This window comes from Lepidothrix coronata, unplaced genomic scaffold (assembly GCF_001604755.1).
Source record: "Lepidothrix coronata isolate B3197 unplaced genomic scaffold, Lepidothrix_coronata-1.0 Scaffold26, whole genome shotgun sequence".
Classification (NCBI taxonomy): domain Eukaryota; kingdom Metazoa; phylum Chordata; class Aves; order Passeriformes; family Pipridae; genus Lepidothrix; species Lepidothrix coronata.
Window position 1 is genome coordinate 6,137,148 of NW_016690206.1, and position 12,975 is coordinate 6,150,122.

The 12,975-nt window shown below is 39.0% G+C and overlaps 1 protein-coding gene across 2 annotated transcripts in view; it reads left to right on the top strand.

The window, feature by feature from the left end:
- LOC108494629 (cadherin-6) overlaps positions 1-12,975 on the top strand; it is a 100,861-nt gene that overhangs the window by 45,992 nt on the left and 41,894 nt on the right. For both annotated transcript variants that reach the window (XR_001873923.1, XM_017809388.1), the window contains exon 2: positions 5,207-5,562. Coding sequence is in view for 1 of the 2 variants with exons in the window: in XM_017809388.1 (XP_017664877.1) it covers positions 5,332-5,562 (231 nt within the window). In the remaining variant the exon portion in view is untranslated. The remainder of the gene's footprint in view (positions 1-5,206; positions 5,563-12,975) is intronic.

A 12,975-nucleotide genomic window follows, 5' to 3' on the forward strand; every position in this document is an offset into this window, starting at 1 on the left:
ACTAACTCTGCTGTACAGGGAAACTGTGAAGGCAAAGCCTGTGGTCCAGTTACTGTGGCTGGCAGTTGGCTCTGTAGAATTGTTTGGGATTTAAGCAAGGTCAGTTTGCCTGACAGACTCAATTGGTGCTGGCTGGGTAAGCATATAGAAAATGATGTCAGAATACTTTTAGTGCATCCCCCCGTCTTCTACAAAATTAAATATAAATTAAAGCTTCCAAGGCACAGCCCTCTTTTTCTTTTAAAGGCCACTGCTGGTAAACACTTCATATAATGATGAAGCCAGGGACTAGTCTGCATCTTTCCAGGAACAGCCATAAATCAGACCTTCTTTGCAGTCAGTAAAGGCACATATACTTGTGCATTCGTAGTTTAATCTATTCATACTTTAATCTAGAATGAGAGAGTAGAGTCTGTTCTCTGCGTTTGTGCATTTTTCTCCAAGAACCTAAGCGAATTTCATAAGGATTGATGTAGTTTATTGTCACATAAATAAATAAATAAATAAATAAATAAATAAATAAATAAATAAATAAGCAAGCCCCAAACCCTAAAACATTTCCCATGCTCATTTTCCTAAATTACTGTGCTAAAGCATCTATTAACTTTCACCTGCTCATTCAATCTCTATGTGAGAATAGCAGTACATTATCATTTCTTGAAAACACAATTAATGTTCATTCCAGTGTACTAATGGATCTTAATCAAATGTGTGAAGCTTTGTATCCAACACTCAAACAATGAAACTGTACCTAGCTGACTAGGGAATAAAGGATCTATTATACTGGCACTTCTGTTTGAATAAAGGTAGTGCCAGAAACTTTAGAGACACCAATGGTTGTTAGCCTATTTAGAAGCTATTTAAAATCTAATAATCAGCAGCCCATAACATTGAAGATATATAAATTCATACAGAAACATAATTGAATGCATGGGTTCAGAAAAGAAATTATGCTCAAGTCCAGAGTCTAAGATGCTTTTTAAAGCATATTCCTTTTGAGAGTCTATTGATGAAGTGAATACAATGGGCCTGAACAGAAAAGAATGAGGAAAAACTGTTTTCCCTCTCCTTGCTAATGCCTCTCATGGGAAGGCTCTTTTCTAGTCTGGTTTATTTAACAACCAGCTGGGAGTGCTGAATAGAAGTGGAGGTGGAACCTCTTTGGGGTTCCTTATGCCAAAAATCTGTACCTGATGCCTGTCACTGTGCCAGAAAGACATCTCCAGAGCAGAGCTCCCAGATTTATAGAAGTGACTCCAATGGATGCATTTCCTCCTTGATATATAGGTGAAAGACATAAGTATTTCTCTGGAAGGGTGTAAATTTGCACTGAATTCTCACATTAAGACATTACTTACATTAATGAAATCTTGGGGAAGAGGGTAAGTAGAAAGGCTATGGAAATAATTTTGAAGCTGATATTCATAGTGATTAAGCAATTCTCTGAGGTTTTGATCCTTCAAAGAGGAATGAACATAAACTTTAAATCTGCAACTAGTCACACTGAAGAAAGTTCTGTGGCTGCAAGTGACATTGCTTTTATGTTAACAATGATCATAGCTAAAGTTAGACTGCGATCATTTTTAAGCTTGGATGTGCAGATTTCTTCTTTTCTCATAAAAAGCCTAGATTTGCTATATATTTGAGATGACAGAGCTAAGCCAGTTGTCTGAGGCTGTTGTACACTAAAATTTTTTTTCACTCTTGACAGTTGGTTAACACAGCAAGTTCCCCAGCCAGCTGACCAGCTGAAGGTTGAGAGAAATGCCATGTTTAAAGTGCTTCTTTTTACTTGTCTTTGTGCAATATGAAGAAAAAAATTTTAGCCCCCATCCCAAGGTCCCATCGGTTATATTTGCACATCTGCATTTAAAAGAAAATAAAATATCCCTGGTGAATGACTTGTTTTCAGAATAAAGAAAGGAGATTGCACAAGAGAAACTATTACATTGCAGAGATCTCTCTGGAGCATGAGATGTTGGGACTGGAGCACAAAATGGCATTTAAGAGCCATTAGAGCTCACTCTACTAACGGTTCAGCTCAGAGTATAGTGCTCCTATCCTTTTTATTCACTTAGCTGAATTTATCACTATGACCCATAAAACAGTTATCAGCACCTACAGGGCAAAGACACCCTGGATTCAGCTGGTACTTACCCCAGTTGCATGCTTAAGCCGAGATCTGTAAAGGTGTGTCTCCTCTCTTGCCACTCACAGGGAAGCTGCTGGGGCTTAGCTGCTCTGCTACATCATGAAGACTATGCAGTCAAGAAGGACATTATGGGATCATGCCCTTATTTCAGCATTTTGGACACATCTCTGCAGGGGAGAGTAAAAGGCTGTATTTCACAGCTATGATATCATTCTTGTAAGCTATATTTCAGCATGAGCCACTATAAAACCTTTCCCATGACATCAGAGCTGTGAAATATAGCTGACTTCAAGTGCAGAAAATTCCCCTGCAGGAATAATTGTTTCCTGGCAATTGGCATTTGAAGGACTGATCCTTTAAAAGGCTGGCACAAATCCTGTCTAGGTAATGCTGCTCCAGGCAGCACTTCTCAGGAAATGTTATATGCAGGAGTAGAGGTATGGAACCCCACCATGGGATTTGGCCATAGGGGTAATGGAATGAGCACTGGGGGAGTCTGTCAGGTGAGGATTTTCACTCCTTATGCCTCAGCAGTCCATGCAGACTTCACTAATAGCAAAATAATAGGTTTGCTCATGTGCTGTGCTCCCTGCCTCAGACTCTGCCTCCCCAGTAAGGCAAGTCACATGTGCACCGCCAGAGCTACCATCTAATCCATCTTTTCACATCTGCCCTCCAACACAGATCACCCTGATGATACATGCATGCTGATACATGGCAGCTCTCCGAGTCTGCCACTGCTCAGGGCACTACTTAACTCACCTGGGCAGGCCCCAACCTCCCCGCGAAGCAACTTGGCAAGAAAATGGAAATCAAAAATATTGTGTGAGACACATTTTCTTCTTTCTTATCACATGAAGGAAAATGTCGATCAGAATACAGTCCACTCAGAGCCAAGGTTTGAGTGGATTTTGGCAGAGTTGTAAAGGACAAGATCCTGTGCAGGTCAGAAGGGTACAGGAGGAGAATAAGAGAGACTGTAGACAAAGAGAGAGTTAAGGCCACCTCAGCTCTCCCTACACTGGTGCCTGAATCTGCTGCCCATGTCCCCCTCCAGCAACCTGCACACTAGTTTGGCACTGCTCCATCAATTGCACTGAAGGCAATTGTTGACTACATTGTAAAGCTTAGTCATGCTGGTTTTTTCTGTTCATCCTCTGGGAAGGTCTTGTACTGGTCAGCAGCTCTGTTCTTGGTGTTCTGTGTGTACATGTTTATGTGTATGTGTGTGTACACTCGTGTCGTGTCTCTCTCACAACACTCAAAGCTGTATGTGGACACAGCTCCCATGACCCTCAGGACAGAGTTGTTTTTACCCACAGAAAGCTCACTGGCTCACAGGATCTGACTAGAAACCTTCCCTTTTCTCCAGAGGAAAGTACACTTCAGAATTAATTGTGCCTTTTCCATTTTTCTCTTAATGCTGAAAAACGGACTCCTTCTCACCCAGAAGTTACCCCTTAACCTCTTTTACCTTGTGAAGTAGTAAAGCAATATTGTTTGAACAGTCCTGTTCCATTACCTACTATTCATATAAAAGCTAAGTGGTATTTCCTTATAGAAAATTATTTACTAACAGGAACTGTCAGAGACTTGAGGTTATTTTATACAATTTATTACTAACAACAACAACCACCAGAAGAGCAGCTAACTGGAGGCACTGTAGGTGTTTTAACTCTGTCAGTGTAGCTCAAAGGCTAAATTCTAATGTACACCTTTAAAAAAACCAAACATGTAGGGGGAAAAATGGTCTTTGATATAGAATATGATCCAAGTAGTGTTGCGTTAATTGCTTAAAAAATCAAACAAAAATTGTCTTTGCAATTTGGTATAGTCAGATTATCATTCCACAGTCTTTTTTTACAAATATAGAGAGATGCTGTACTTAATTTTGAGGTGGTTTCAGGATGATTTATGGGTTTTGATGAGAATACTGAATAAAACCCAAAACTTTTTCAAAGAGCATCAATGAAAAAAGAAACGAAAATAATCAAATGATCCTTCTCTCGGAGTATGGATCTGTTTGGACTAAAAATTTATCAGTGTGTTTATGACAAAAATGTATGTTATGGAATGTTTCTGTCAACTAATTATAAAATGTTCCACAGCTGTTAGTTAGGCATTTTGCATGACTGGTTATCTGAGACACGAAGTATAATTTCTTCCTCCTGAATAGAAGGTTCCAGCTTTTTAAAAATAGAAGAACTGTCCACAGTATACTAGGGTACTCTATGTATAGCTTTTTGCATGTTGAAAATTATGAGGTCTTAAGAGATAATTTTGTAATTATTTTGTAGGTGCACAGGTATTTACTACTAATATTAGGAAGCAGTAGCTAGTAAAAAACTACAGGTAGCAATGATCAGCTGGGGTTTTTTTGTATTTTTGGAAGTTATTAGTGAAAACATTTACATATATAACTAGGTATTTAAAGATCCAAAACTCAGTGCAATACTCTAGCAGTAGATAATGAGAAAAGCAAAGTGTCCATTTCCTATGCAGTAACAAACGGGTCTAGTATGTGTGAGATACTGACAAATATGCTCATTTTTTTCATCAACCTGTTTAGCTGGTCCTTTGTAAATGAAATCAAAGGTAAAACACCGTAAATATGAAGGAAAAAATCCTTGAGTTATCGAAGTCCAGTCTCTTCAGCCCATAACTATAGCAACATAATGCCTCCTGGGAAGACAGTGTACACTTTTGCTAGCACTTCTTTGATGTTATAAGGTAACCTGATCAAGATCCCCGATCAAAAAGTTATCAGTTACATCCCAAAGCTCAGGCAGTAAAAAGAAAAATGCCTGAATTGCCTTTGTTGATAAAGGGAAGCAAAAGGAGGTAATGGGCACCCCCCAACATACCCTACATCCAAACATCATGACTCCTTCCTCCTACTCAATTTAGAGTCGCTCAGATTATTTGAAGGACCATTTGCAATATTTTGAATCAGAAACAGCCCAGCTTTTTGGCAGTCATTATTACTCATCTGTTTGCAGTCATGACAGTTAGTACCTTTGGAAATGCTAAAAAAGTTGTTATTTTTCTTTTCAGAGCTCCTTTGAGACTGCAAAGACTATTTAAAGAAGGAAGACGGCATGACATTGGATTCAGTGCAGTAAAGTAGGTTAGTCTGAGAACAAGACAAAAAGTCATTATTTAGACTTCCTTGTGTTGCCATGATGAGAACTTACCATTGCTTCTGGCTGCTGTTTTGGGCTAGTCAGCCCCACCAAAGCTTCTTAACTCCGTTATCCAAAAGGACTAGTGGCTTTCCAGAAAAGGAAAAGGTTTTGATATTATCTGGAAACAGCAGGCAAGACCTCCATCGTTCCAAAAGGAGCTGGATGTGGAATCAGTTCTTTTTATTGGAGGAATACACAGGAACTGACTACCAGTATGTTGGCAAGGTAAGCTTCTTTCATACGCATCTAAGATTTGATTTTAGAAGTGTTGGAAAGCCAGAAATAACAAGTAGGTAAGAACAAAGCCTGCTACAACTTTTAGTTCTCTTTCCTGTGTGCCCAGCTTCTGCTGGTTACCTTTCAGCAGAAAGGTTAGTATGCTTCAGCTTCAAATTGTAATCAACAAGAAGACGTTCCTCATTTAACCAGGAAGTTTCATGGCAAATCATTCACAATTCTGGTTAAAGATCTTCCTTTTTATTTTTTTTTGTCTGGAAGTAATGCACCTTAATTATAGGCCAGATTTTTAACTTTAAAATGTAATATGTATTTTCCCTCATGCTCGATAAAAATGAGAAGAGGTTTTGGTCTAAGTTAGGATTCACAGTACCCACATTTTTGGTGAGGATTCTCTCTACCCAGCAAAGGCGATTTGTTTCTCTTTTTATTCCGCACTGCACACAACAGTGCTGCAGCCATTTTCTGGTGAGGTTTCTTGGTTTCGCTAAGGACTCTGTGACATGACCTTCATACCACAAGCTATGCTATTACAAACCACGGTTGAAGCACACTTGTATACCCTATGAAGCAACAGGCAGCTGAAAATTTCTGATCTCAAAGCATGCTGACAGTTAGAACAGGGTCTGTAAAACATTATTCGAAAAAGACAAATCACAGCTTAATGCTGAGAATGTCCACCTCCCTGAGCAATAGCCCCTGTGTAGGTAAGAACCTTTATCTGAACTTCAGAGCTAGTGCACCTGTGGTAAGAGTCTAGAGAGAGTCTATACTGCCGAAGGAGCCATACTCTATAGGAATCTGTCTTGCAAAATGCAGAAATTATGCTACTGATGATGACATTCAGGCAGAAACAATACAGCTTGGTTTTCCAAACTAAAATGGAGTTGTGTCTGATCTAGTTTGATCTCTCAAGCCTCTTAGCAAAGGCTGCAGATCACAGTGGTTTGACATTTTATCTCCCTCTGCAAGTTTCTAAGCGTTCCCATGAGAGATGGTGGCTGCTTTTCTTGCCTGCCAGTCAGCTGTCAGTCAAAGTTGGATGCCACACTCCTTTCCTCCTAAATGGCTGCAAGGCATGATTCAAATGAAGAGCTACTCAGCTAGTGTAATATTCATAGAGCTCCAACCAGGATAATCAGCATTCATGAAGGGTACCATTGAGCCCAATCTACAGGAAAAGGCCAAAGGCAGAGAGTCCTCAGAGAGGGGAAGTAGAGAAGGAAGATAAGAGGGTAAGAAAAAAAGCCAGAAGAGAGTAAGAGGAAAGAACTAGAAAGACAGAGGTGTAAAGAATGGAGACTTTTAGAAAGAGGAATCAAGATGGAAAGGAGGGGAAAATGACATGAAATGACAGGTAGAGAATAGGAGAAAAAGTTTACCCAAAAAGAGCAAAAACAAAACCAGAAGATGAGACAGCAAAGGGAAAAAAAAACCCAACAGGTAAGAAACCTTGAGTAAAGGAGAAAGGAAAACCAATGGAAAGACAGCAGTCCTCCACACACTCTCCTGTTTCGTAGTCTACTGTGGGGGTGGTCAGGGTAATGGGGATCTCTTTCTCCAAAGATAAAGCATGTGGTCCTTGGCCAAGTCCTGCAGTCTGTTATTTTCACTGTGAATTCTGACATTAAAGCCTGCTCAGCCCCCATTCTCTCCACTGCAGAATTAGAGTAGAGCTATTGACTTCAGGGGGGGAGGGTGAATATTCCTACAGGATGATTTTGCTGAGAGACAGTTTAAAAATGGTCTACTTGGACCAGAAAGCCAAGAAAGTTTGAACAGGAAAAAAATGTAGATCTTATTTTTTTAAAGTTGTTCTTCCACCTATTTGTACTTAAATACACTTACTGTTTCAAAGCATAGAAACAACACATAATGTATAAATGTCATTGATTCTGTGTTCCTCAACTATTCACATGTGGCCTTTCATACATCTTTCAAATGCCAGAACTGCTTACACCCTTGTAACTGAACAATTAGCCACAAGGCATGGAAAAACAGCCATTTATTTTTAAAGTTGGGTATTGGTGTGAGGATAAATGATAGAAACAGCTGAATTTCTCCAAATTGAGGTAACCAGGCAATTTAACTGAGCAATTAAACTTGATTGGTGTGGGCAAATGAGGATAATGAACATTTTTATTAAGCTTTTTTTTTCAGAGGTTAACATTTATTAACCTTAAATATGGACTTAAAAATAGTAGGAATGTAAAGAAGAAATGTGAACATCAAGATCTCTTAAAACAACAACAATATATATATGTAAAGGGGGCTTGTGCTTATGTCTTACTATGTAAGTAGTCAGACCTGGATCTTCTGGACTATTTTGTGTTTAGTGGTTAAAACTGGTGGACATTAACATCATTAAAAAAAAAAAAGGATTCTGTATAAGCTACAAACCCCATCTTTTTCTTGAGTTGGTTTTACTTTTGCCTTTTCATTTTTTTTTAACATCTGTTTAATCCAAACATCCACGTAAAAATTCGAGATATAAGAAGTCTGTCGTGAAAGATTTTAACAAATGGCATTAATTCTATGAACTACCCAAATTACAGTTGTAAAATCCTGTAACTGGTTATACTACTATTTTCATCATAGTAGTTTAAGAGAGAAGGGAAAGAACAGTGAGAGGGAATGCATTCAGGTTTGAGATAATAAAAAAGAAAGGTAATCGCTCCGAAGACAGAGCTCAAGGCAGTACTGAAGACAACGCTGAATCCAAGTCACAGACCAGGGCACTATTGTGCTCCGTACCCTGTATACTCTTTACTCATTGAACCCAAAGCTTTACATATTTTAGGAGTTATTTACCCAAGCACATATAAAACAAACTAGCCCTTTTTTTGGTACCCGTGGGTACTGTCAGCTGTTAAAAAGTGCTCCCCAGTTTTTTGTGCTAGAGACTTTATTGTCAGCCCAAATACGCAGCTGTATCACACTGGACAAGGATACCTGGCTGCCAACAAGAAGCTCACAGTGTTATAAATACAAGTTGATTGTATGCTGTAGCTCTAACACCAGATCCATTGTTTCATTACCCATTCTCGTATTCCTGAATGTCATTCCTGTATATTTGTGAAATAAACTCTTTTAAAAAGAATCGAAATTCATGCCTCCAGTCACTGCAGCCTCAGACTTAATAATGAGGAACTTGAAGAAAAGTTCTAGACTGGAATTATTCATTGCACTGCTGAATAACTTGTGAACTACAGCTATGCATTGAAGTGTGACTGATGGGCACGGTGACATTTTAACCTGAAGATATCTTTTCTTCCGGTTCAGAAATTATGGCACTTGGCAGGGACTCAATCCTAGAATAAAATAAAAGAATTACGTGAGCATCAAAGTAGAGAAGTGTCTAACTCTACTGCCTTGCCAAAATTTGCAGCATTTGAGTTGGGTTTTAAAAGTGATCTAGTTGTACCACTGGCTGCTTAGTACAATTTTATAGAGGTGGGGTGAATGCATCTTTAAATCACAGGTAAACAATGAAGTGGTAGTGCAGCTGTATATAGAAATATATGCTACATTCCCTAGAGATCTACAGATATTCCAGGGAAAAAAAGTGAAAAAATCTGCCCTGTTCCAAGATTATACTCAAAGGTATAGTTACTATTTGTATGCATTGACAGCTTTTCATGGCTACATAAAATCCATGAACTGGCATCCACCATTGAGGTTAGAGCACAAATCTAGAAATCATTGTTATATAAAGGGACAGGATGCCACTTTCTTTAGGACTGAGGAAAGATCTGAACAAGTCTTAAATCTTACTCATTAATCCAGAAAGAGCTTCTGGCATCCTGCAATGGAAAGGACCAGCTTGCTTTCCTGGTAACAACAAGCACAACTGTGGAACAGTTTTGTAACACTCTCTCTGTCTGGCACTAAGAGGAAACTTTCAGACATACTTTTCATTTTTGCTGTGTCTTATTGATGTTCATATAGTTCAAGCATAATGCTCGCCTGGAAGCTATCTGATGTTACTACCTGTACAACCCATCATAAACAATGAACCTCTACTGACAACTCCATTTTTCAAGGAAGATAAAGTCCTGCTGGTATGTGGCTTGACAAAGCAAAAAGGATACTGTGTTACTGTAGGCAAACCCAGAATCCTTTTGTTTTGTGTTTAAAGAGCTACTGTTAAAGATAAATTCCCCTCCATCAAGAATGGTTTAAGGTACTGTTGATCCTGCTTTGGAGAAGGATCAACTAAATGTTATCACAGTATAGTTTCAGTACTGTTTCTCTGTCTTTTGTCTGATTTTACTTCTGGATACAATTATTCTGAAGGCAAGCAGAGCAGCGTATTTCACCAGAAGCAAATCAAACAAAAGACAGAATCTCTCCAAGCCATTGCAAGTAAAGGGAGTAAGCAACGTATTTAGTTAAAAATATCTGGCTGTGAGCACACACAATGGGCTATTTAAACAAAGAAATTAATTGTCATGTAATACAGTCCATGCAATACAGTCTATGCGTTTTCAGCATGTGAGGTAGTAATGGGTCACATTACTCCAGCAGTTAAAACGTATCATATCTTAATTGGATGGCATGATAACTGTCAAGAAAAATCTTCACTTTCTCTCAGATCTTTAGTATGCTAGTATTCTGTTCTTACCTTCAAAATTTTTGTTCCCCCAAAAAAGCAAGATGTGAAAAGTCAAACCAAAATGACTCCCTGTCTGCACTTTTAACATTCTTTATGCAGTTCAGCTGGGAAACACTTGCTCAGTATTTGTTCTTGTTGCCTTGCAGCTCACACTATGATATGTGCCTGATGTCTTCAGTTTCCTGTTCCAAACACAGTGACTATTTGTTACCTTTATGAGTCCTAAAGTTACAAGTTACCCTTGTAACATCTATTTATTCAGGGAACATACTCAAAGCAATTTTCAGTTTGTTTTTGATGCTCAGAATATCCTGTCTCATGGTCTAGATTCTGCATTCTGTATTGAGAACTGGCAGCCCAAGAGCCAATCTCAGAACGATCTCTCTGTCCTGAACAATTCCTGGGCTTGCAGTGGCTCACAGCAAAACTGCAGTCAACTATCAGTCAGCCCTATGTTGCATAGGTCAATCTGAGCTTCTCTGTGGCTTGCAGCACTGCCCACAGTGTACGTAAAGCTCTGGGCTACATCCCTGTCTCTGGCAAGTCCTCAACGGTCTTTTTCCACAGCTAAAGATGCACATGAAATTTGAGTTTACATTGTGCCTCTCAGAGGACCACCACACCCTTTAGTACACAGAAGGATGAAGACTTAAGTTTTACACCTTTCCAGATTTGAGCTCCCTCGAGCACTTCATCTCTACGAGAGTGCTGTGGTCCCTGGGGAGCACTAATTGCCATCTGCACCACTCTGCAGGGGAACTTCCCTCTTAGCAGGACACAGGGGTTTTGTGGGCCATTTATGGCACTCCTACTCATGCTTCTGACAAGAAAGTCACAGGGTCCTTTATGGGTAACAATATGAGTTAATTACAGTGGTATGTTTAACTCTGTGGTAAAAGAAGCATTAAGACCAGCCTTTTACACATGACAAAACTAATGTATAGGGAGGTTAAATGACCTTCTGCACAGCTAAAAGTCAGAAATTTCAAAACTGAGATTGGAAAAAAAAAATTAGAGTTCTTCTTCCCTTCCCTTCCCCCCCCCTCAGTTTATATGATTAGATCACTTGCCTCCCACTTCAGTAGGCTGAATACTTGTCATTCTCTTAAAAGGTAGAACAAATGCTGTGGTGCATCTGCACTTCCTTTATTCCTCATCCATCAGTCATATTTTATGTTCCACCACTTGACTTTCCCAAGTGCCCTTCATTTCTGTATTGAATTGCACACACATACACACACTTGTCTTATATTCCTCTTTGAAAGATTTACTGGCACTGATAGAAGTTCTCTGTACTGTCGGTCTCTGCGGAATAGAGATAACTCTGTAATGAGGGACAGCTGGGAGGTTAGAGGCCCAGGACAACAATCCAAAAACAGCTTGCAGATTTTAAACCATCATATGGAAGCTAAGAAAGGAGATAATGAGCAATGGGTGGAGTGGGCAAGGATGTTATTCAGAAAATGACAAAGCAGGAAATATAGCACGGTTAATGTTTACGATCATCATAATTGTGAATCTACTTGGCATCATCCTTGTATCCAGATATATTATACAATATAAGAGCCTTACAACCATCTGTTTCAAACATACCACATTATCTACATAAAGGCACATGGTAGTACTTACAGTGTAATGATACCTAACCTCCTCCTCTTCTTCCCATTCCACCTAGAGAAGCAAGCAAATCCTACGACCCTCAAAGCAATATTTCTGTTAATTCTTATTTTTCATTTTTGTGTCCCAAATGAAACAATTTTGTTTTCCACAGCTAGTGACCCACTCATGCCAGTCCTTACATTTTGGGTCATATCTTTTCACAGATTATCCTGTTCTACTCTTTTTAGCAATCTGCATATCATCCTGAATTGTGTGCCCCTAGGCTTCTAGATATAGAAAAACTGCTGAACATATTAATCTTCCTCTCCAAGGAGACAGTGTATGTAAAGTTCATGCTTTATTATGAGTTACTTTTTGGAGCTGCAATTACTATTTTCTTATTTGTTTGTATGGAACATAGTTCTCACTATGAAGCTGCAACATCATGAATATAGATCTTGAAGGCTGGCAACAGCTAAAAAAAAAAAATCCCTCTTTCCGGTCTAAGACAACCACTGTTACTCCACCATTTTTTGTTTACAGTTTACTTATTGAAAATAGTAAACCATAAAGCTTAAAGAAATCGCTTTATTAAATTAAACGTATTGTTGGTGACTCCCTTTTCTTTTGCTGCCATTTCCCTCACTGGTGAATATAGGTTCACAGTGGGGCAGCAGCGGATTGGGAGCTGTGGCCAGCCAGTGTAACATTTCAAAACACAAACTGAAAATGTGTTGTGATGTGAACACCTATTGTTGATCCGTATGCGCTAATGCAGACTGTGGCTTGCTTTCACCATTAATGGGGTGAAACAAAACTCAGCATGCACTTGCAAGTACTTCAGGATTCAGTGAAGCTTGTAGTTATCATGAAAGTCTGAGATGGCAGATGAAGGAAAGGGAAGAATTGCCCTCGGGAAGGAAAGGAGAAGGAAAAAGTATCAATCCTTTCTCTCTTTTCTTCTAATTTAAAAAAAAAAAAAAAACAAAAAAGAAAAAAGGAGAAAAACGAAGGTTGTAAAGAAATAAAATACTGAGTGAGCTGGGAGTTAACAACTTAAAGGAGAAGGGGGAAACAGATCAGCCAATGTTTGTGTTAGAACTATCATTCCTTGTTTTCTTTACAGAGTTGTTTATTTGGAGTCATATCGTTTAATGAAGACTGCAGTCCTTCTATCCCCAACTTTC